General features: G+C 30.8%; 1 protein-coding gene across 11 annotated transcripts; it reads right to left on the reverse strand.

The window, feature by feature from the left end:
- Nucleotides 1-917: 917 nt before the first annotated feature.
- Nucleotides 918-6,312, reverse strand: LOC139893290 (uncharacterized). 11 transcript variants are annotated; one of them, XR_011774450.1, is made up of 10 exons: nt 6,137-6,306; nt 5,437-5,561; nt 4,810-4,907; nt 4,556-4,618; nt 4,101-4,247; nt 3,870-3,961; nt 1,893-1,983; nt 1,663-1,804; nt 1,228-1,562; nt 918-1,148 (listed from the first exon to the last, which is right to left on the reverse strand). XR_011774450.1 is itself a non-coding variant. In XM_071876445.1 (10 exons), the coding sequence occupies exons 3-8, from the start codon at nt 5,454-5,456 to the stop codon at nt 1,782-1,784; spliced, it is 423 nt and encodes a 140-aa protein (XP_071732546.1). In that variant the 5' UTR covers nt 5,457-5,561; nt 5,654-5,893; nt 6,206-6,312; the 3' UTR covers nt 918-1,148; nt 1,228-1,562; nt 1,663-1,781. The 11 variants fall into 11 exon arrangements, 7 of the variants coding, with proteins under 7 accessions (XP_071732546.1, XP_071732545.1, XP_071732544.1 ...); XR_011774451.1 differs by having other exon boundaries at nt 4,556-4,654; XM_071876445.1 differs by lacking the exon at nt 4,101-4,247 and adding an exon at nt 5,654-5,893 and having other exon boundaries at nt 4,556-4,654; nt 6,206-6,312.
- Between the last annotated feature and the right edge of the window lie 16,210 nt (nt 6,313-22,522).

A 22,522-nucleotide genomic window follows, 5' to 3' on the forward strand; every position in this document is an offset into this window, starting at 1 on the left:
ATGTTTATAACTAATTCATATGTCAAATAAGACTAATAATTTTTTATTATCATTTCAATGATAATTTACGAATTTCATGATAAGGCATTAAAAAATACACTTTCTGCAACTTATGATAAGTTGACATGTTTTCCCGCTCTCTTATACGAATATATACATGTTCAAGGGGTAATACGCTTGAATGCTTTCTTTGATTTAATTTTCAGATTCTTTTTCACCTTAAAATGTAATGGAGATTTGCTGGCTTCTTGAGATGATGTCCCTGTTCTTGCAAATACACATACACAATGATGAGCATACATCAACGCAAATCCCTAAACCTAAACTCTAAACCCTGAAATCTGAACCCTAAACCCTAAATCTGAACCCTGAACCCTAAACCCTAAACCCTAAATCTAAACCCAAAACCCTAAACTTAAACTCTAAACCCTAAACCCCAACCTAACTCCTAAAAACTCTAAACCTTAATCCTAAACCCTAAATCTAAATCCAGAACCCTACAACCTAGAATGTAAACCCTAAACCCTAAATCTAAACCCAAAACCCTAAACCTAAACTCTAAACCCTAAAATCTAAACCATAAACCCTAACCTAAACCCTAAACACTAAATCTAAACCTTAAACCTAAACTCTAAACCATACACCCAAATCTAAACCCTAAACATGAACCCTAACCTACACCTTAAAAACTGTAAACCCTAAGCCCTAAAATATAAACGCTAAATCCTAGAATCTAGACCCTAAACCCGGACCCTAAACCGAAAACCCTACATATTGTAATAAATTACTTTCAATGATAACATAAATAAATAATATAACATTTCAAATGTTTAAAAACATAAATAAAAAACCACCCATATTGAGACCATATAATAAGAATCTTAACGCAATATATTACCCACTTGACTTTTTTTTCTTGAAATCCTTGTCAGAATTATCTGTGATTATCATTTATTAGTGTTATAACATGTCTTTATAAAGCAAGATATATCTGTCACTTTCATATGTCAGCACCAACTTAAATTTGCTACAAATGAACAATAGAAAATAACAATTGTACCTCACATGTAGAACCATGAACACGTGCATTCTCTTTCTCCATTCTCAATCTGTTTTCTTAATCTCCACCATGAATTTTAATTTTCTCTCTTGAAAATTAAAGTTACAAAAATATGTTAACTCAAAGAGACTAAAAGAAAAAATTGTGTACAGTTATGATGCACCTACATTTGTAAGCTTGAAATTTAGTGTTCAATACATCCAATTGCACCATATCAAAACTTGATCAAAAAGTCCAAAAAATGTTATTATGAAAAAGAAGCAAATGTGCTGATGGGACATTATGTATTAAATGCCTTCACGTGCATATAAGCATCAAAGTCATAAAAATTTAATGACTTGATGTTCCTCTAAATGAATGGAGAGGCTGTATGAACTCAACGTTAGATTGATTGCATTCTTTAAATAGCGAAGACTGAAGTTGTCTAAGACCACATTTTGTTGACCCCGGTACCTATGGTAAACAAATAAAGATCCAACAACGCAACCATCTTCAACGGATTCTAAAACAGAAGAAACACTAATAAGCTTCAAACTGAACTTGAAACGGCGGTCCAAATCTTGCAAAATAAGATACGGAGTGTAATGTAAAGAAAAGCTTACACAGCAGTCAAAGGGGTGCTTGATCTACCGGAATCAGCACCATCCATTTTGAAAATATGACCTCCCCTCTGACCTGGTTACCCATGATGTGTATTTCTTCACGAGTGCACAATATCGATTCAACCAAATTTGTTGAGACAATCTAATCATAAATGAAAAACAGAAAAAAAAAAATTCCGACTTGAGAAATGATATTAATTACAAGATAATATATAACTATATGCATATACCTTCATCATTGAATTGTAAAGATGGTCTAAAACCTTTGTTTGTCCCCGCATTGTTTATCTTAACGTTTTCTTCCATCTTAGTGAAGTACGTCTACAAAATATATATATATATATAATTGTACGTTAATTATAACAGTTTGAAATTAACAAATACTATTGATCTAACAATTGGAACATGTTTTTTTGCGGTGTTTCATAACTGCTTCTCTATTCTTTGCTTTTTTCTTTTCTTTCTGCCAATTTAAAAAAATAATAACATATTACTTATTTTCAACTCATGTAAATGTAGTTAGAATAAATTAATTCAATTTTTGTAATCTCATACTTTATAAGTTAATAAAACATATTATTAATGCTTTTGGCCTTTCAGAACTTCTACCACAGTAAATATTGTGCATATATTTGTGGCCTCCGACATAATATGTACTAATACTCCTCCTACCGATCTTAATTTTCTACCGGTAATTCAATCAACATATCTCGCTTGCTAAACACTAAACCCTAAACCTAAATCCTACATATAAACATTTAACATACTAAACCCTAAACAATAAACCATAAACCCTAAAACCTAAACCCTATAACCTAAACCCTAAATCATAAATTCTAAAAGCTAAACCCTAAACCTTAACATGTAAACCATAAACACTAAACCGTAAACCCTATACACTAAACTCTAAACTCTAAACCCTTCACCCCAAACCACCGACCTTTTACCATACCCACTAAACCCTAAACCCCAAACCCTATACCCTAAACCATAAACCCTAAACCATATACCCTAAACCCTATACACTAAACCATAAACTCTAAACTTTAAACCCTAAACCCTAAATCCTATACATTAAACCCTAAACCCTAAACCTTATATCTATACTCTAAACCATAATTGTAAAAACTAAACCCTATACCCTAAACCATAAATTCAAAAATCTAAACCTTAAACCTTAAAGTCTAAACCATAAATCCTAAACACTAAACCCCTATACACTAAACTCTAAACCCTAACCCCTAAATCAACCCTAAACCCTGAACCACCAACCCTTAACCCTACACACTAAACACTAAACTCTATACCATAAATCCTAAACCATAAATTTTAAAATGTAAACCCTAAACCCTAACTCAAAAACCTAAACCCTATTCTAAAATTTAAACCTTAAACCTTAAAGTCTAAACCATAAACCCTAATCACTACACCCTAAACCCTATACACTAAACTCTAAACCCTAAATCAACCCTAAACCCTGAACCCTACACACTAACTATAAACTCTATACCATAAACCCTAAACCCTAACTCAAAAACCTAAACCCTATACACTACACCCTAAACCATAAACCATATAACCCTAAACACTAAACCATAAACCATAAACCATAAAACCCTAAACCCTAAACTCTATACCATAAATTTTAAAAACTAAACCCTAAACTCCAAAGCCTAAACCCTTAACCCTAAAATATTAAAGACTCTCTTTAAATGTATAAAGAGATAATGTAACCTTTTGAGGTTTTTTAGAATTCTTCGGTGTAGTTTTCCACAAATTCGTTAATGTCATTAATCTTTTAAGGTGGTCATCAATTGTGAAAGGATTTCCGACAAATCCTTTCACATAATTGGTCTACCTGTAAGAATTAAAAATCAATATATATTGTTAGAAATGTGTATATTATTAAAAAAATATTCAAATTTGTAAATTGTCCAACGCTTCCTTCAGTCTTTAAAACTTCTGAACCAAACTTGTAACAGTTAGTCTAAGATTTAGTACTATAACGTAGCAAGAACATGGAATATGACTACTTCTCATAACCATAACTCCAACACAGTATTACTTATAGCATGTTTCTCCCTAACCAAAATTGGCAACAGACAAGAAAGCTAACACAATGAACCACACCAACATTCACATTATTAAATTGTTGAAACAATGAATGGGAAAAAAAATAAATAAATAAATAAAAGAAGGTGACTTACATTTTCACCATCAGAATTCACAATGGTAGATAGAGTACTGATAGAAAGCTGCACATTAGTTGCAACACACACTTCAAACCCTTTGAGAACGCCTACGAGATTTAAGAAGTGTATCCTTTAAGTCATATTTGTACTTCTACTCATACTCAAATTAATTACACAAAATGTTCTCTAAAGCATAATGTTTTGAATGTCTAATAAATAAGAAAGAAAAGAAATGCATGTCCTTGCCTTAAACTCGGTTAGGTCACTTGGGGATCAATTACTTGAGAAGCAAAGGCAACATAACCTCCAAGACATGAATCATATGCTAGAGTGAACATGTGGCAATTTCGACTCATTTACTTATAAATGGGCCAATCTTGGTTGTGTTTTATCCTGGATGTACATAGTTTTGTTCCTCACATAGTAAGACAATAAAAAATAAACTTGAACGGGTCACCAGATCTATGAGTTGTGATCTAAATAATTAGACCATAGTATATCATCTCCACAATGGGAGCCGTGAAAAGGGACCAAATTATCATGCATATTGACATTATAAAGAGATAATTTGTGATCTTTCAAAATTATAGTTTTTAAGTTGTAATCTTTCTAACTAAAAAATAACCGAATTAAATAAAATTATAGATAAACAACATGTAAGACAAAATTATTTAAATTTAGTCAAAAAGTTTGATACTGACCATTAGACCCATGTCTCGTTTCAACCCAAACTATCTTTTGTTCTCGACACAACATCTCCCACCCTTCAATAAACACGAAACAACAATATCGCATGGAGTCTATAAAACAGAAGTCATGAAGTAAACATAAAATAATAATGAAACAAAAATAGGAGATACTGTTGACAAAACATAGATGATCTATGAACATCAAAACCCAACTATATTTACTAATAAACGAATGCAGTAAATTAGAAGGTGATGGAAACAACAACCTGAAGAGTTTAACGGGGTAGAGAAAGTGCATGCTGATGCAATTGGCTGGGAACTGAGGAAGTAGTCACTCCAACAACCAACCCAGAAATAGCAGCAGCTGAAATTGGCAACGATGATATACATGAGACACTGTATTAATTACAACAGTGCAGCAGCTAATATGTCACACAAATGAGTAAATGACCACAACAACGAAGACGAAACATAAAAACATGAACATAGAAAATAAAAAAAAAAAGGATAATAATTAAACGTAACCCAAAAATGTAAAAAATAATTAAACAATCTTACTACAAAGTGCTGTGTGAAGTAAAACCCAAACTGACATGCATCAACATTTACATACAAATATAGCTTGTCATAACAAACATAGCACAAATAATAAAACCTGATATTATTTAAAAGCAACAAATGTTTTTTAAACAAAAAACTTTGTTGCATAACTACAACATAGAGATTAGACACAACACAAATATTCGTTCTAGACAGGATTCGAACATGAGACCTCTTGCAAGGAATTCAAAGCCCTATCTTGTGGTTGTTTAATATACACTAATAATACAATATTAATTATTAATTATAGTATAAAAGTAAGAAAATGTTTCAGCAAGACTGTTTGATCGAACCACGTGTTTAGATCTTCCATTGATGAGGTTACAGATGTGATAGAGAACCAACATGCTCATCGCCACCGTTGCTAAAGTACCCTAATGCTTAAGTTCACGAAAACCATTTACACGACCAATAACATCTGTAGTTAAAAAGATAAAGGGAGTTACATTAGAACACCAGAAAACTAAGTTTAGTATTTTTATATTAATATGAGAGTTATTGAGTTTTTACCAGTGGTCACACCCTTGGCTAACACGCTGAATTAAAATTGTTAAGTGGCCAACGTAAACCCATTTGGCTCATTCCAGTCATCCGATTGGACTTTATGAATTGTTAACTTATAATTCAGCATCAACTTAAAGTGAATTGTTAATTTATAATTTGGCATCAACTTAAAGTTATGAGTACAGTCTCCACTTATTTGGGTTATCTGCTATAGATACTCCTCTGATTACATAGGCTTTGTGCTACCTTAGAAAACAGTGTGCAATCCGACATAGGTTTAGTACATAATTTTTAATGGATTGAATGTGTCCAAAAGGTTATGTCACCCATAGTCAAATCACTTGTAAATAATCTAAAAAATGAATAACAAAGTGTTTGTGTGTCAATCCAACATAAACGGGCACTGATCAGTTATCAAGAATTATAATCTGACTATCCAAATTTATATAACCTATGATGAAGTTTAATCAATGCATAGAAGTGAGGTACCTGTTTACAAATATTGGTACGGTTGTCATATGTAAGCAGTAGTGCAAAGTGTAAATGACAGTTACATACCAATTAACTATCCACAATTCTGTCGTTCCCACCAAGTGAGCCTATAAATTGGTATGTTTTTTGATGTTGCCTATCATAACAGTTCTGTTGTTCCCACCTAATGAGTCATGCGAGTTCAATAAATCATTGATTAAACTACAAACAATAAGTAAGCTGCATAAACATGGACATAATAGAGGTGATATCCAAAGATAAGTAAGCCAAGTGTGTCCAACAGCCTCCAATGTAATATTTCATATTTAGATTACCATAGTTAAGGACTATGTTTTAACATTTTATTTAAAAACCGAGCGAAATTTGTTTAGAGTTTCACCAAATGCAATTTGGTCGTTTCAAACCTATAACAACCCTCATATTTCCATACCTGAATTGACTAATTTGACTATAGGGTTGTTATCCATACGTAATATATAATTAAATTCGACGTTGATCAAATATTTATTTTTAGTTGACACGTTCTGTTAACTAAAGTTTACACTAATTATATAAAATAACTTTAGTTAATATTAATGCGTATTATATTTAAAACTATATGTAACATAATTATTAATTAAATGATAAGTTATTTTAATCATTATATATATTTTTAGCTTATAAAAAAATAAAAATAAAAAGAAATACGATTTTTTTTAATAAATTAAATAATGAGCCCATGAATTTTGACTAAATATTTTCAAAAACAAAAACTTATTAAAAACATTTTTAACATGTTTTTATTATTTTGTCAAAATTGGCACCTTTATTTTATTATTTTTTTTTTCACCAACCATTTTTTACCTATAAATACATGGCTCCTCATTCATTTTTTCTAGCCAAACACAAAAACTTAAGTTATTCTCTCAAAACCTTGAAGAAAATTTGAGGTACTTTCTATTTTTATTAATTTTTTTCAATATTGTCATTTATATTTATATTTATTGTATATTCTTTTTAAAATTCGAAATTAATTATGTTTATATGTTATAATTAGTATTATAAGTGTTATGATGCATAAAAATAATTTTGATAATTTATGGAATATTATTTATAATTAAATACGAATTATGTAGTGTTTAAACGTAAAAATAATGTAAAATTCGTAATAAATACTTTTAGCCAAAAATAAAATATATATAATTTTTTTCTGAGTTTTTAAAACTTATATAGATCTGAAAAAATTATAAAAATAATTACTTGGGTCGAATTGGTATTTATTATATAATTAAACTCTATTATTATGTAATTCGAAGGTAAATTAAGAATAAATATAAAATAATAAAAAAATATTTTTTTAAATATTTTTCTACAGGTTATTAGACTGATAGAAACTTATAAAAATTATAAAAATAATTATTTGGGTTTATTTAGTAATTATGTAGAATTAAAATTTTTTTGTGAATACATTAAGGGTAAAAACAAAAATAAATACAAAAATATAATAAAAACTTTTTCTTAAATTTTTCTACTAATCTATATGATTAACTAAGACTATAAAAATTATGTATGTAATTTTTAGATATTTAATTTATTATTTAGACATTTTTGAATAATGTTCGATTAATAAAACACTATTATTTTTGAAGTAATTTAGGTATTTATTTAAAGGTAATTATATTTAATATATATAATACATACTAAGGTATAATAACTAAATATTAAATAAAACTTAGGTTATATTATCACATATATAATTATTAAGTACATTAATAATTCGTTGTGTGTATACACCTAAAGTGAAGGTTAATCAAAGATAATGTATAATTCATGTGAACTTCATCGCTACTCACGGTCGTAAGTGAATGATGTCTATGTTGCCATTTATGGGTAAGCTTGTGGATCTCGAATGCCATGACTTAGATTCTGGTCAAGAATCCTGGGCCTCCGGTTACATCTGGTCATTCCTGACTTATTTGATAGCAACGAAGTTTGAGTAAAGTTATACAACGTCTTGCTAAAGATTAACCCGAACTTTCTAAAATTGGAAAATTACTATAAGTGAAAACTTTCCATAAATAGTAACCTTCTGAAAATGGAAATTCTTTAGTGAACCATTACTATCAATATAGTACTATATACTATTGTCTGTTAGGCAATGTCTGATCATACGTTTTATCTCTAGGTTGAGATCTCGGTCACGTCCTTCCGTTCAATTCTTTCGTGTGCTACTAAGGTGAACTTCATAGCCCCACTTTTTACTGTTTCATAACTGTTTTATAACTTTTGGAGTGAGACACATGCTTGCTTTATAACTGTTTTACGCTTAGACACAAGTACTAAATTGTTAACTATGCTGTCATGCTTTGATTCATGCTAAATCCCTACTGTAATATCGTTAATTGCTACGTTTAAATGCAAACTTAATTATTTTGAGTAGGCCTATTGAGAGTAACGTCTCTAACCATTCGATCGTTGGTTTTTGGTTACATAATAATGATTCCACGACATTGACAGTACAAGGTGTCATAGGGTAAACTTATTTAGTAGCGATATTACAAAATGCAGCAACACTTTTAGATTGATATTTCTATATCAATCAACTTTAAACTAAATCTTGTGGTCTAAAACTTTGGATATTATTTATAAACCTATGAATTTCACTCAACCTTTTTGGTTGACACTTTAAGCGTGTTTTGTCTCAGGTGATGATTGAGCTAGCTGCTACTTGCTACTAGATGATTGATGTATGCTTTGCTGCTTGCATGGAGTCCATCATTCATATTTATCATTTTGTTTAAGACATTTTCCATTTACTGTACTCTTATGATGTAAAACTTTGAATAATGCTTCCGCTCAAGCCCCTAGACCTGAATAGGCCATTACGAATTGAAAGTCTTTAATCGAAAGATTATCAGATTACATACTTATCATTTTATGATCTCGACACGTCATACTGCTATTATTGGATTATAGACACATCATATCTTATTATATCTTATCATATCTATCTTAATAAACTTTGTCTAACACTTTTCCTAAATTTCCTCCGTAAATTACGGAAATCTTTTAATATATATACATATTTAAGGAGACGAATATATCATTCAGTATCCAACACTCATTTCATATCAAACCCTATTCCAAACACATAATATGGATTTCTCATCTGATTCCTCGAGCTCCATGGACAGCGTAACCGGAACGAACGAACCTATTAGCCATCATCTTTTCTGGATGGATTGGGGATGGGTTCGTAGTCGACTTAATCAATGGAGAAGTGAAGAAGGTGATCCTTTTCACCCACCAAATTGCCCTATTGACGAAGAACCTGAAGCACTTACCGGCGAACCAATTCAGAACACCATTTTCACCCTCATTTCCAGGATATCCCGTCACGAATATATAATATCTAGAATTTCAGATCTTATTTATCCACTCGTCCGAACCGCCAATCATCCCAGAATAATAGAAGAAGTCAATGAGCTTCGCGCTCGAGTAGTGGCTTTAGAAAATATGGTGCAAAACCTAAGAGCATCAGCAGCACCACCAGCATAACCAACACCACCATCAGTACCACCAACATCACTAACACCACAAGCGCTGTAAGCACCATCAACATCACCACCAACAGCACCAGTACCAACAACGACATCCGCATCCCACGCCTCAACATCACACTCGGTGCCTCGGATATCAACATCATACGCCCCATATATACCAAGGAATATTAGTAATAATGAGTTAAGATGTATTAACTCATTCTTCCTGAAGAATTATATATGTATACTTTATATATATATGGTTTGGAACAATAATAAATCTTTTCGTACTAAGCTATTACGTGTGAATCTTAACTAGTATGTACTACTTGGTTAAATCATATCACTAATATGCTATGATGTACATCCTTTATTAATGACTTAACAATCGTTAATCACTGCTTCAACACAATAAACTCCATTTCATAATAAACGAAGTGTATTATTCAATTACATGTTTGGTTTTACACTTTCATTTTCGACATACTCGAAACTTTCTAGAAAACATTATTCGTGTCTTGTGAATTTCACAAGGATTCCACGAACACCAACATCATATACCGAGGTATATCAATAACAATGAACGATGAAGTATTGATTCATAACTTCATTAGCGAAATATATCGCAACAATAATGAAATCTCTAAGGTTTTGGAGATTATTTATTCTCGTTTCAATCATAAATCAAATGAGTTTAATATTATATTAACTCATTAAATCTATATTACATCTGAAGAATACATATATGAACGTATATCTTCATAAAGATTGTAATTAAAATTTATTTGTACAAACTGTTAATTGTGAAAATATTTTAGCGGGTAGGTAAAACCCGAGAAATATTTATATCTCACATTAATATGTTACATTGTACATTCTTCAAAATCTGATTCAATAATCAATAACTATACTACTTACATCCACATATATTTGTATCCGTTCACTAAAGAATAACCATTTTCATACAAATTCAATTACATATTCTAATTTTGACATATCAGAATCCAATTAAAGCTTTAGCAAGTGTTATCTTCCTAAAGATCACTACATTCATGTATTATATTCATTCGTATTCTATGATAAATTATCACATCAAACCATCGAAATTATCATTCCTTACTTTTGAAATCAACAACGGCTATTCGTCAACCATTAGATCCGTTGACAATTATAATCAGCGTTTAATCATCTAAAAACGAAATTTCTTGAAACCATCTCGGATTGATAATCAATGATTCAGATTCGTTAACCTTGAGAATGCTGACGAAGCAGCAAAAGCTATAGATGGTCTTAATGGTCAAAAGTTTGATGATAAAGAATGACGTATTGAAAAAGCTCAGATTTGGAACTGAAAAACTGATTGAGCTAACCATGAAGGAGACCAAGGACAAATACAAGGACCAAACCCTATATTCAAAGAATCCAGATGATTCAGTATCTGCTGAAATCCTTAATGAATACCTTGCTCCTTACTTATCTTAAATCCTTACAGAAGAATTTTCCTCATTCTTTTGATCTTAGAAAATTCTAAGATATCATTGTATCCTTCGTTATAAATATCCTCTATATTTCTGAAGATATCTACATAACGATTCTTGTCCGCAATTAATTATCTCTTTGCGATATCTTTATTATATCATAAAGGAAACTGTATTAGTTTTTATATTCTTTAAAATTCAAGTTTAAATTACAAATGTTTTGAAGAAGTGTTGGGAATTGAAGCATGAGTTAGTATAATATAATGACGTCAGGCCAACGTGATTATATTACAGTAAGTCATGCTAAATTTTTAATGGAAGATGATGATTCATAGACTTTATAATCATTATTTGCCATGTTACACGACTCTTACATTCTACTTAATCTCTGAACATATCAAGAACATATATTCTTGATAGTTCTATCCTCAGTAATTATGGTAATTTACCAAATCAAATCGTGATATTACGCTTAGAACATTAGGTTCATTCGAAACTTCATACCTACAAATTCTGGACCATTACTCGCTTAACTTAGAGTCGAGAGCAGAATAAAAAGGTAAAGAGCTCCGACATATAAGGGAAAATACAAAGCCCGATAACAACACGGAAATTACAAATCGTGTATATCAATGCGTATAGCAACATAAAGACACGGGAGAATTAAAAACACTATAACCCCAAGAGCATAGTAGAAGTAAACAGATTCCTCTGGTGGTAAAAGAAAAAGAAGCATGACTGCATATATGGTCAATATAATAACAAATATCAATATGGGATTGAGCATATTAACAAATCTTTTGGAAGTATGAATCTAGGAAGAAAGTATAGAAGTGGTGAAGATAATGAAACGGAAGAAGCTAATTTATAGCAAAATTTCCAAACACAGCAATCGAGGTAATTCATCGCATTTAATCAAAGAAATCCCAAAATTCCGTAAATACCGGATAATCAAATCTTATAGATTACGAAGATTTCCTTTAATCCCTTGAATTCCGGAAATCAATCATGACTACGTCAAAAGTTAAGGCGAACATTTAATTTACTCATTCACTCTTTTACGATAGCTTCGTTTATACTCTTTCTATAATCGAATCGTTCTATCCATATTATTCAATAGTGATAAAACTTTATTCTTCAACTTATATTCATCATTACAATATTCTTGTTGTAAACAATGATGATCTCTATCAAACTTCATGACTATAATTTTCATGAACTACTCTATGTTTTGCCTACCCTAACATTGTGGCATAAGCGCTCAAGGTTTAAATGAGCTCGATATTATTCATAACACATTTTATATATCCAATTTACTGAAATGACTTGTATAACATCATCATTTTGAATGATCTCCGCATTAATAATAAAATGCACTTCGTAGAAGAACTTGTAGAAATTATGGTATGTATGATTTTAATTCTTGAAACAGAACAATATTCTATCCGTTGGAATTCACGCAAGGCCCCGAGCATACCTGGGAACGTGAAAACCAAATAAAACGTAAATATCCTCGTCTATGTACGAACAACACCGATTAATGGCAACAACTAAATTTCGGGACGAAATTTCTTTTAACGGGTAGGTACTATAACAACCCTCATATTTCCATACCTGAATTGACTAATTTGACTATAGGGTTGTAATCCATACGTAATATATAATTAAATTCGACGTTGATCAAATATTTATTTTTAGTCGACACTTTTTGTTAACTAAAGTTTACACTAATTATATAAAATAACTTTAGTTAATATTAATATTAATGCGTATTATATTTAAAACTATATGTAACATAATTATTAATTAAATGATAAGTTATTTTAATCATTATATATATATATATATATATATATATATATATATATATATATATATATATATATATATATATATATATATATATATATTTAGCTTATAAAAAAAGAGATTTTTTTATAAATTAAATAATGAGCCCATGAAATTTGACTAATATTTTTTTTTATTTTTTTTTTCAAAAACAATCTTATCAAAAACATTTTCCACATTTTTTTCATTTTTGTCAAATATGGCATTCTTGAAATTTTTATTATTTTTTTTTCTTTTTCACCTACCATTTTTAACTATAAATACCACATACATTTCTCATTTCAAACTTGCACATTAATCTCTCATTTCTCTCTTTGAAGAATTACTACTAGTAAGTATTCTTTTCTTACTTTTTATTTTTTTACTTTTTACTTTTTACTTTTTACTTTTTTTTTTACTATTTTACTTTTTACTTTTTACTTAAGTTATTATTTTTACCAAAACATGTAAATAATGTTATATTATTATTGTTATTGTTATTGTTATTGTTATTACTGTTATTACTGTTATTACTGCTATTACTGTTATTATTCTTACTATTACAATTATTAGTATTGTTATTGTTATTATTATTATTTTTTGTATCACTATTATTAATTATTAGTGTATTAGTATTTGTATTACAAATATTTATTACTATTAATATTTATATGAACTATTATTATTACTATTATTTGTATTACTATTACTATCATTTTTATTAGTTTTATGTATTGTTACCAATAGTATTAAATGAGTATGTTTTTGGTATCTTTGGTTTTTGGATGTATGCATGCTTGCATGGTGGTTTGTACGTATGCACGTAGGTTCTTGTATGTTTGTATGTATGTATGCATGCAGGTAGGTTTTGTAATGAAGGTGTGATGCAGTTACACACGTTTTTATATGTGAGTTTGTTTTTTATGTATGTATATTTGTAGGTAGGTATGTATGTATGCTTGTTTTTTACTTGTCTGCAGGTGTGGTATATTCACTCATGTATGTATGTTTTGCTAATAGGTTTATGTAGGACTGGGTGTTTATTCTATGTATGTATGGTTGTATGTGTGGCTTTATGCATGTATGTATGTACGTAGGTATGTTTCATACTTGTACGTAGGTATGTCTCATGTATTTACGTAGGTATGTCTGGTGTGTATGTAGGTTTAGGTATGTGTGTATGTATGTACGTATGTATGCATGTATGTATGATCAAGTGATTCGCATCGCTCGGTGCATCTTGGGACCATTTTGGCTGAGGACGACTTCCCTTGCCCTAGAGCTTGGTTGGTTCCTTTTAGTTGGGTAGTTTCGGGGGTGTCTACCATAAAGGTGCATGAGTGGTTTTTGGTTTGCTAAGGGTGGTTGGCTCTTTGCTTGCGCAACAACTTCCACCCGGCATGCCCTCAAGTTGCTGTCCACAAGGTCTTTTGGCTCTTTTATCGAGGCAACGACAAGCGTCGTTTTAGTGGCGTCTTGACTGCAGCTCAGAGCCTAAATTGATTCTTAGGCATGCTTTAAACCCCATGAAAATCTGATTCTACCATCTTCATAGCGTCCCCCCTATATTTTATTATTATTACTATTATTATTATTATTATTATTTTTATTATTGTTTTTTATTTATCTTTGTATGTTTTAATTTATTTTTTAATTTCTATTTTCTAGCTAAAAAAGTCTTTTTTTAGCCGGAGGTCCTCACGGAAGCAATCTCTCTACCCTGGAGTAGAGAGGGGGATGAATTTCCTTTACCGTGGGTGGAGAATTCTCTCGACTCGTGGTAACAGAAACGACTTCTCTTCTAGTTTAGGGTAGAGGAAGGATTGTCTACACCTTACCTCCCCCATACCTCGCAGGCGCGGGATTGGGTATTGTTGTTGTTGTTGTTGTTGTATGTAAATAATGTTATAAATTATATGCAATTAAAAATAAAATAAATAACATGTATATACTATTACTATTACTAGCACCTATAACCTACTACTTATATTGTAACATAAAAACATTTTGGGATATGTATTAGAGATGTATAGATCTTCGAACATTCTTGACGAATGGTTTCTATGAGATTCTAGGCAGAGGGTTTGGACTTCCGATTTAAAGGGTCCTATGGCTCAAGCCCCTAGATCTAAATTAGCCATTCGAAGGGAAATGGGTGATTGGAAGCTTATCTAATACGGCAAGTATCCTAAAATGGAAAACACTGATAAAAGTAGAAACTCTCTAGTCATAGAAACTTAGTAAAATAAGAAACTTTCTAAAAATGGAAACTTTATAAAAATAGTAACTTACTAGGAATAGAAACTTAGTAAACGAACTATACTTAAACACATACTTAAACTTAAACATGGGCAAAACACTTAACTACTCTTAAATGTCAATAGGTTGACTTTCCTGCTCACTCGTTCAACTCTTTATTCCGAGGAATAACTCTCTCTACTTACTAAGGTGATTTTCATAGCCCCACTTTTACTATTTACTTAACTATTTATAACTTTTAGGATGAGACACATGCTTGCTTTATAACTGTTTTACACTTAGACACAAGTACTAAATTGTTAACTATGCTGTCATGCTTTGATTCATGCTAAATCCCTACCGTAATATCGTCAATTGCTACGTTTAAATGCAAACTTAATTATTGTGAGTAGGCCTATTGAGAGTAACGTCTCTAACCATTCGACCGTTGGTCTTTGGTTACATAATAATGATTCCACGACACTGACAGTACAAGGTGTCATAGGGTAAATTTTTTAGTAGCGATATTACAAACTGCAGCAACACTTTTAGATTGATATATTTGGTATCAATCAAACTTAAACTAAATCTTGTGGTCTAATGCATATTATATAAACCTATGAACTTCACTCAACCTTTTTGGTTGACACTTTAAGCATGTTTTGTCTCAGGTGATGAATAAGATGATTGTTATGACTGCTACTTGATGAATTGAATGCTGCATAGAGTCTTCATTTCATTACATCTACTTTGCATTTTAAAACTATTACTATTTCAGTTTAGATTTGATGTAAACATTCTTAATGCTTCCGTTGTTTTATTAATAAAGGTTTATTTCAAAACGTCTCATATAGAGTCGTTCTCGTTTATACAACTGTAATTTGATATAATTAGTCACAATATTTGGGGGTGTGACTAATTATATCAAATTACAGTTGTATAAACGAGAACGACTCTATATGAGACGTTTTGAAATAAACCTTTATTAATAAAACAACGGAAGCATTAAGAATGTTTACATCAAATCTAAACTGAAATAGTAATAGTTTTAAAATGCAAAGAAATGAAGACTCCATGCAGCATTCAATTCATCAAGTAGCAGTCATAACAATCATCTTATTCGTCACCTGAGACAAAACATGCTTAAAGTGTCAACCAAAAAGGTTGAGTGAAGTTCATAGGTTTATATAATATGCATTAGACCACAAGATTTAGTTTAAGTTTGATTGATACCAAATATATCAATCTAAAAGTGTTGCTGCAGTTTGTAATATCGCTACTAAACAAGTTTACCCTATGACACCTTGTACTATCAGTGTCGTGGAATCATTATTATGTAACCAAAGACCAACGGTCGAATGGTTAGAGACGTTACTCTCAATAGGCCTATTCACAATAATTAAGTTTGCATTTAAACGTAGTAATTAACGATATTACGGTAGGGATTTAGCATGAATCAAAGCATGACAGCATAGTTAACAATTTAGTACTTGTGTCTAAGTGTAAAACAGTTATAAAGCAAGCATGTGTCTCACCCCAAAAGTTATAAATAGTTAAGTAAATAGTAAAAGTGGGGCTATGAAAATCACCTTAGTAAGTAGAGAGAGTTATTCCTCGGAATAAAGAGTTGAACGAGTGAGCAGGAAAGTCAACCTTTTGACATTTAAGAGTAGTTAAGTGTTTTGCCCATGTTTAAGTTTAAGTATGTGTTTAAGTATAGTTCGTTTTACTAAGTTTCTATTCCTAGTAAGTTACTATTTTTATAAAGTTTCCATTTTTAGAAAGTTTCTTATTTTACTAAGTTTCTATGACTAGAGAGTTTCTACTTTTATCAGTGTTTTCCATTTTAGGATACTTGCCGTATTATATAAGCTTTCAATCACCCATTTCCCTTCGAATGGCTAATTTAGATCTAGGGGCTTGAGCCATAGGACCCTTTAAATCGGAAGTCCAAACCCTCTGCCTAGAATCTCATAGAAACCATTCGTCAAGAATGTTCGAAGATCTATACATCTCTAATACATATCCCAAAATGTTTTTATGTTACAATATAAGTAGTAGGTTATAGGTGCTAGTAATAGTAATAGTATATACATGTTATTTATTTTATTTTTAATTGCATATAATTTATAACATTATTTACATGTTTTGGTAAAAATAATAACTTAAGTAAAAAGTAAAAAGTAAAATAGTAAAAAAAAAGTAAAAAGTAAAAAGTAAAAAAAATAAAAAGTAAGAAAAGAATACTTACTAGTAGTAATTCTTCAAAGAGAGAAATGAGAGATTAAGGTGCAAGTTTGAAATGAGAAATGTATGTGGTATTTATAGTTAAAAATAGTAGGTGAAAAAGAAAAAAAAAATAATAAAAATTTCAAGAATGCCATATTTGACAAAAATGAAAAAAATGTGGAAAATGTTTTTGATAAGATTGTTTTTGAAAAAAAAAATAAAAAAAAATATTAGTCAAATTTCATGGGCTCATTATTTAATTTATAAAAAAATCTCTTTTTTTATAAGCTATATATATATATATATATATATATATATATATATATATATATATATATATATATATATATATATATATATATATATATAATGATTAAAATAACTTATCATTTAATTAATAATTATGTTACATATAGTTTTAAATATAATACGCATTAATATTAATATTAACTAAAGTTATTTTATATAATTAGTGTAAACTTTAGTTAACAAAAAGTGTCGACTAAAAATAAATATTGGATCAACGTCGAATTTAATTATATATTACGTATGGATAACAACCCTATTGGCAAATTAGTCAATTCAAGTATGAAAATATGAGGGTTGTTATAGTACCTACCCGTTAAAAGAAATTTCGTCCCGAAATTTAGTTGTTGCCATCAATCGGCGTTGTTCGTACATAGACGAGGATATTTACGTTTTATTTGGTTTTCACGTTCCCAGGTATGATCGAGGCCTTGCGTGAATTCCAATGGATAGAATATTGTTCTGTTTCAAGAATTAAAATTATACAAACCATAATTTCTACAAGTTCTTCTACGAAGTGCATTTTATTATTAATGCGGAGATCATTCAAAATGATAATGTTATATAAGTCATTTCAGTAAATTGGATATATAAAATGTGTTATGAATAATATTGAGCTCATTTAAACCTTGAGCTTTTATGCCACCACGCTAGGGTAGACAAAATAGAGAGGAGTTCATGAAAATCATAGTCGTGAAATTTTATAGAGATTGTCATTCTTTACAACAAGAATGATGAAATTAAATGAAGAGTATAAACGAAGCTATCACAAAAGAGTGAAATGAGGAAATTAAATGTTCGCCTTAACTTTTGACGTAGTCACGATTGATTTCCGGAATTTAAGAAATTTAAAGGAAATTTTCGTAATCTATAAGATTTGATTCTCCGGTAATTAAGGAATTTATGATTTTCTTTGATTAAATGCGGTGAATTGCCTCGATTGCTGTGTCTAGAATTTCGCTATAAATTAGCTTCTTTTGTTTCATTATCTTCACTACTTCTATACCTTCTTCCTCAAATCATACTTCCAAAAGATTCGTCAATATGCTTCATCCAGTTCTAATTTTGGATATAGTCCTGACTTTTATATCTATCGTTCTTCTTTTTTATCTGTCACCGGAAGAGTCTATTCACTTCCACTATTACCTTGGGTTTATAGTGTTTTTAATTCTCCCGTGTCTTTACGTTGCGATACGTATTGATATACATGGTTTGTAATTTCCGTGTTGCTATCGGGCTTTATATTTTCCCTTATATGTCGGAGCTCTATGCTCTTGTTTTTCCTTCCCGACTTCAAGTCAAGCGAGTAATGGTCCAGAATTCGTAGGTATGGAGTTTCGAATGGACCTACTGTTCTAAGCGTAATATCATGATTTGATTTGGTAAATTACCAGATTTACTGAGGATAGAACTATCAAGAATATATTTTCTTGATATGCTCAGAGATTAAGTAGAATGTAAGAGTCGTGTAACATGGCAAATGATGATTATAAAGTCTATAAATCATCATCTTCCATTAAAAATTTAGCATGACTTACTGTAATATAATCACGTTGGCCTGACGTCATTATATTATACTAACTCATGCTTCAATTCCCAACACTTCTTCAAAAAATTTGTAATTTAAACTTGAATTTTAAAGAATATAGAAACTAATACAGTTTCCTTTATGATATAATAAAGATATCGCAAAGAGATAATTAATTGCGGACAAGAATCGTTATGTAGATATCTTCAGAAATATAGAGGATATTTATAACGAAGGATACAATGATATCTTAGAATTTTCTAAGATCAAAAGAATGAGGAAAATTCTTCTGTAAGGATTTAAGATAAGTAAGGAGCAAGGTATTCATTAAGGATTTCAGCAGATACTGAATCATCTGGATTCTTTGAATATAGGGTTTAGTCCTTGTATTTGTCCTTGGTCTCCTTCATGGTTAGCTCAATCCGTTTTTCAGTTCCAAATCTGAGCTTTTTCAATACGTCATTCTTTATCATCAAACTTTTGACCATTAAGACCATCTATAGCTTTTGCTGCTTCGTCAGCATTCTCAAGGTTAACGAATCTGAATCATTGATTATCAATCCGAGATGGTTTCAAGAAATTTCGTTTTTAGATGATTAAACGCTGATTATAATTGTCAACGGATCTAATGGATGACGAATAGCCGTTGTTGATTTCAAAAGTAAGGAATGATAATTTCGATGGTTTGATGTGATAATTTATCATAGAATACGAATGAATATAATACATGAATGTAGTGATCTTTAGGAAGATAACACTTGCTAAAGCTTTAATTGGATTCTGATATGTCAAAATCAGAATATGTAATTGAATTTGTATGAAAATGGTTATTCTTTAGTGAACGGATACATATATATGTGGATGTAAGTAGTATAGTTATTGATTATTGAATCAGATTTTGAAGAATGTACAATGTAACATATTAATGCGAGATATAAATATTTCTCGGGTTTTACCTACCCGCTAAAATATTTTCACAATTAACAGTTTGTACAAATAAATTTTAATTACAATCTTTATGAAGATATACGTTCATATATGTATTCTTCAGATGTAATATAGATTTAATGAGTTAATATAATATTAAACTCATTTGATTTATGATTGAAACGAGAATAAATAATCTCCAAAACCTTAGAGATTTCATTATTGTTGCGATATATTTCGCTAATGAAGTTATGAATCAATACTTCATCGTTCATTGTTATTGATATACCTCGGTATATGATGTTGGTGTTCGTGGAATCCTTGTGAAATTTACAAGACACGAATAATGTTTTCTAGAAAGTTTCGAGTATGTCGAAAATGAAAGTGTAAAACCAAACATGTAATTGAATAATACACTTGGTTTATTATGAAATGGAGTTTATTGTGTTGAAGCAGTGATTAACGATTGTTAAGTCATTAATAAAGGATGTACATCATAGCATATTAGTGATATGATTTATCCAAGTAGTACATACTAGTTAAGATTCACACGTAATAGCTTAGTACGAAAAGATTTATTATTGTTCCAAACCATATATATATAAAGTATACATATATAATTCTTCAGGAAGAATGAGTTAATACATCTTAACTCATTATTACTAATATTCCTTGGTATATATGGGGCGTATGATGTTGATATCCGAGGCACCGAGTGTGATGTTGAGGCGTGGGATGCAGATGTCGTTGTTGGTACTGGTGCTGTTGGTGGTGATGTTGATGGTGCTTACAGTGCTTGTGGTGTTAGTGATGTTGGTGGTACTGATGGTGGTGTTGGTTATGCTGGTGGTGCTGCTGATGCTCTTAGGTTTTGCACCATATTTTCTAAAGCCACTACTCGAGTGCGAAGCTCGTTGACTTCTTCTATTATTCCGGGATGATTGGCGGTTCGGACGAGTGGATAAATAAGATCTGAAATTCTAGATATTATATATTCGTGAGGGGATATCCTGGAAATGAGGGTGAAAATGGTGTTCCGAATTGGTTCGCCGGTAAGTGCTTCAGGTTCTTCGCCAATAGGGCAATTTGGTGGGTGAAAAGGATCACCTTCTTCACTTCTCCATTGATTAAGTCGACTACGAACCCATCCCCAATCCATCCAGAAAAGATGATGGCTAATAGGTTCGTTCGTTCCGGTTACGCTGTCCATGGAGCTCGAGGAATCAGATGAGAAATCCATATTATGTGTTTGGAATAGGGTTTGATATGAAATGAGTGTTGGATACTGAATGATATATTCGTCTCCTTAAATATGTATATATATTAAAAGATTTCCGTAATTTACGGAAGAAATTTAGGAAAAGTGTTAGACAAGGTCTATTGGGATAGATATGATAAGATAGGATTTGGCTATACTCCAATAATGGCAGTATGACGTGTCGAGATTATAAAATGATAAGTATGTAATCTAATAATCTTTCGATTAAGGACTTTCAATTCGTATACTGTGGTAACTCAATGACATTTTTCGGTTCGCAAACCGATGCATAAAGGTATAAGGCATATAGGTACGTGATATAACAGGGAGTTATGTTTGAGTATGAATAGTAATTATTATAGGAGTTTCAAAATTCATGGATAATATTTCATGTAATACATATGTAATACACAAAACCATGATAAATGACAAAGGAATGTCGAGAATGGTGTCGCATTTAAATGTGGTGGCGGAATTGGATAGTACTTCGGAGAATGAGCAGAGTTCTTAGATTGGCTCAGCATTCTAAGATAAGTGAAGTTTCTAAAGTATAGTGTAGCATTTAACAGTTAAAGGCAACAATTAAAGGCACTATAGCCAAAGAAAGTTGTAGTCCTACATTGTTAAGGTACCTAATTGTATAAGGCACACTTAAAATGCAATCCTGGTTCTCTACAACAGTCGAATTAGGAAGCTTTGATGTAGTTGTAGGGATGGATTGGCTAACCCCGTTGAGAGCTGCAATCATGTGTTATGATAAAACCATTAATATTCCTCTTGAGAATGGTGAAACCCTAATCATACAAGGAGAAAAGAGTGGTTTTAAACTTAATATCATCTCTTGTATAAAAACCCGTAAATACCTGATGAAGGGGTATCAAGACATCTTAGCTAATGTTAAGAAAGTTGAACCGGAAAAGAAACGAATTGAAGATGTTCCGGTGGTTAGAGAATTTCCTGAAGTTTTTCCTGAAGAACTCCCTGGTCTCCCACCTCAAAGACAAGTCAAGTTTCAAATCGATCTAACTCCCGGTGCTGCACCTATTGCAAAGGCACCATATCTACTAGCTC

This window comes from Rutidosis leptorrhynchoides, chromosome 2 (genome assembly GCF_046630445.1).
Source record: "Rutidosis leptorrhynchoides isolate AG116_Rl617_1_P2 chromosome 2, CSIRO_AGI_Rlap_v1, whole genome shotgun sequence".
Lineage (NCBI taxonomy): Eukaryota > Viridiplantae > Streptophyta > Magnoliopsida > Asterales > Asteraceae > Rutidosis > Rutidosis leptorrhynchoides.

What these genes read in the sequence shown, in the direction of transcription:
- LOC139893290 (XM_071876446.1), bottom strand. Translation starts at nt 5,456, where the DNA reads ATGGAAGATCTAAACACGTG. An exon ending in TACCCCGTTAAACTCTTCAG is followed by an intron (nt 4,655 to 4,809) that starts GTTGTTGTTTCC and finishes TCTGTTTTATAG; the next exon opens with ACTCCATGCGATATTGTTGT. An exon ending in AACGAGACATGGGTCTAATG is followed by an intron (nt 3,962 to 4,555) that starts GTCAGTATCAAA and finishes TAAATCTCGTAG; the next exon opens with GCGTTCTCAAAGGGTTTGAA.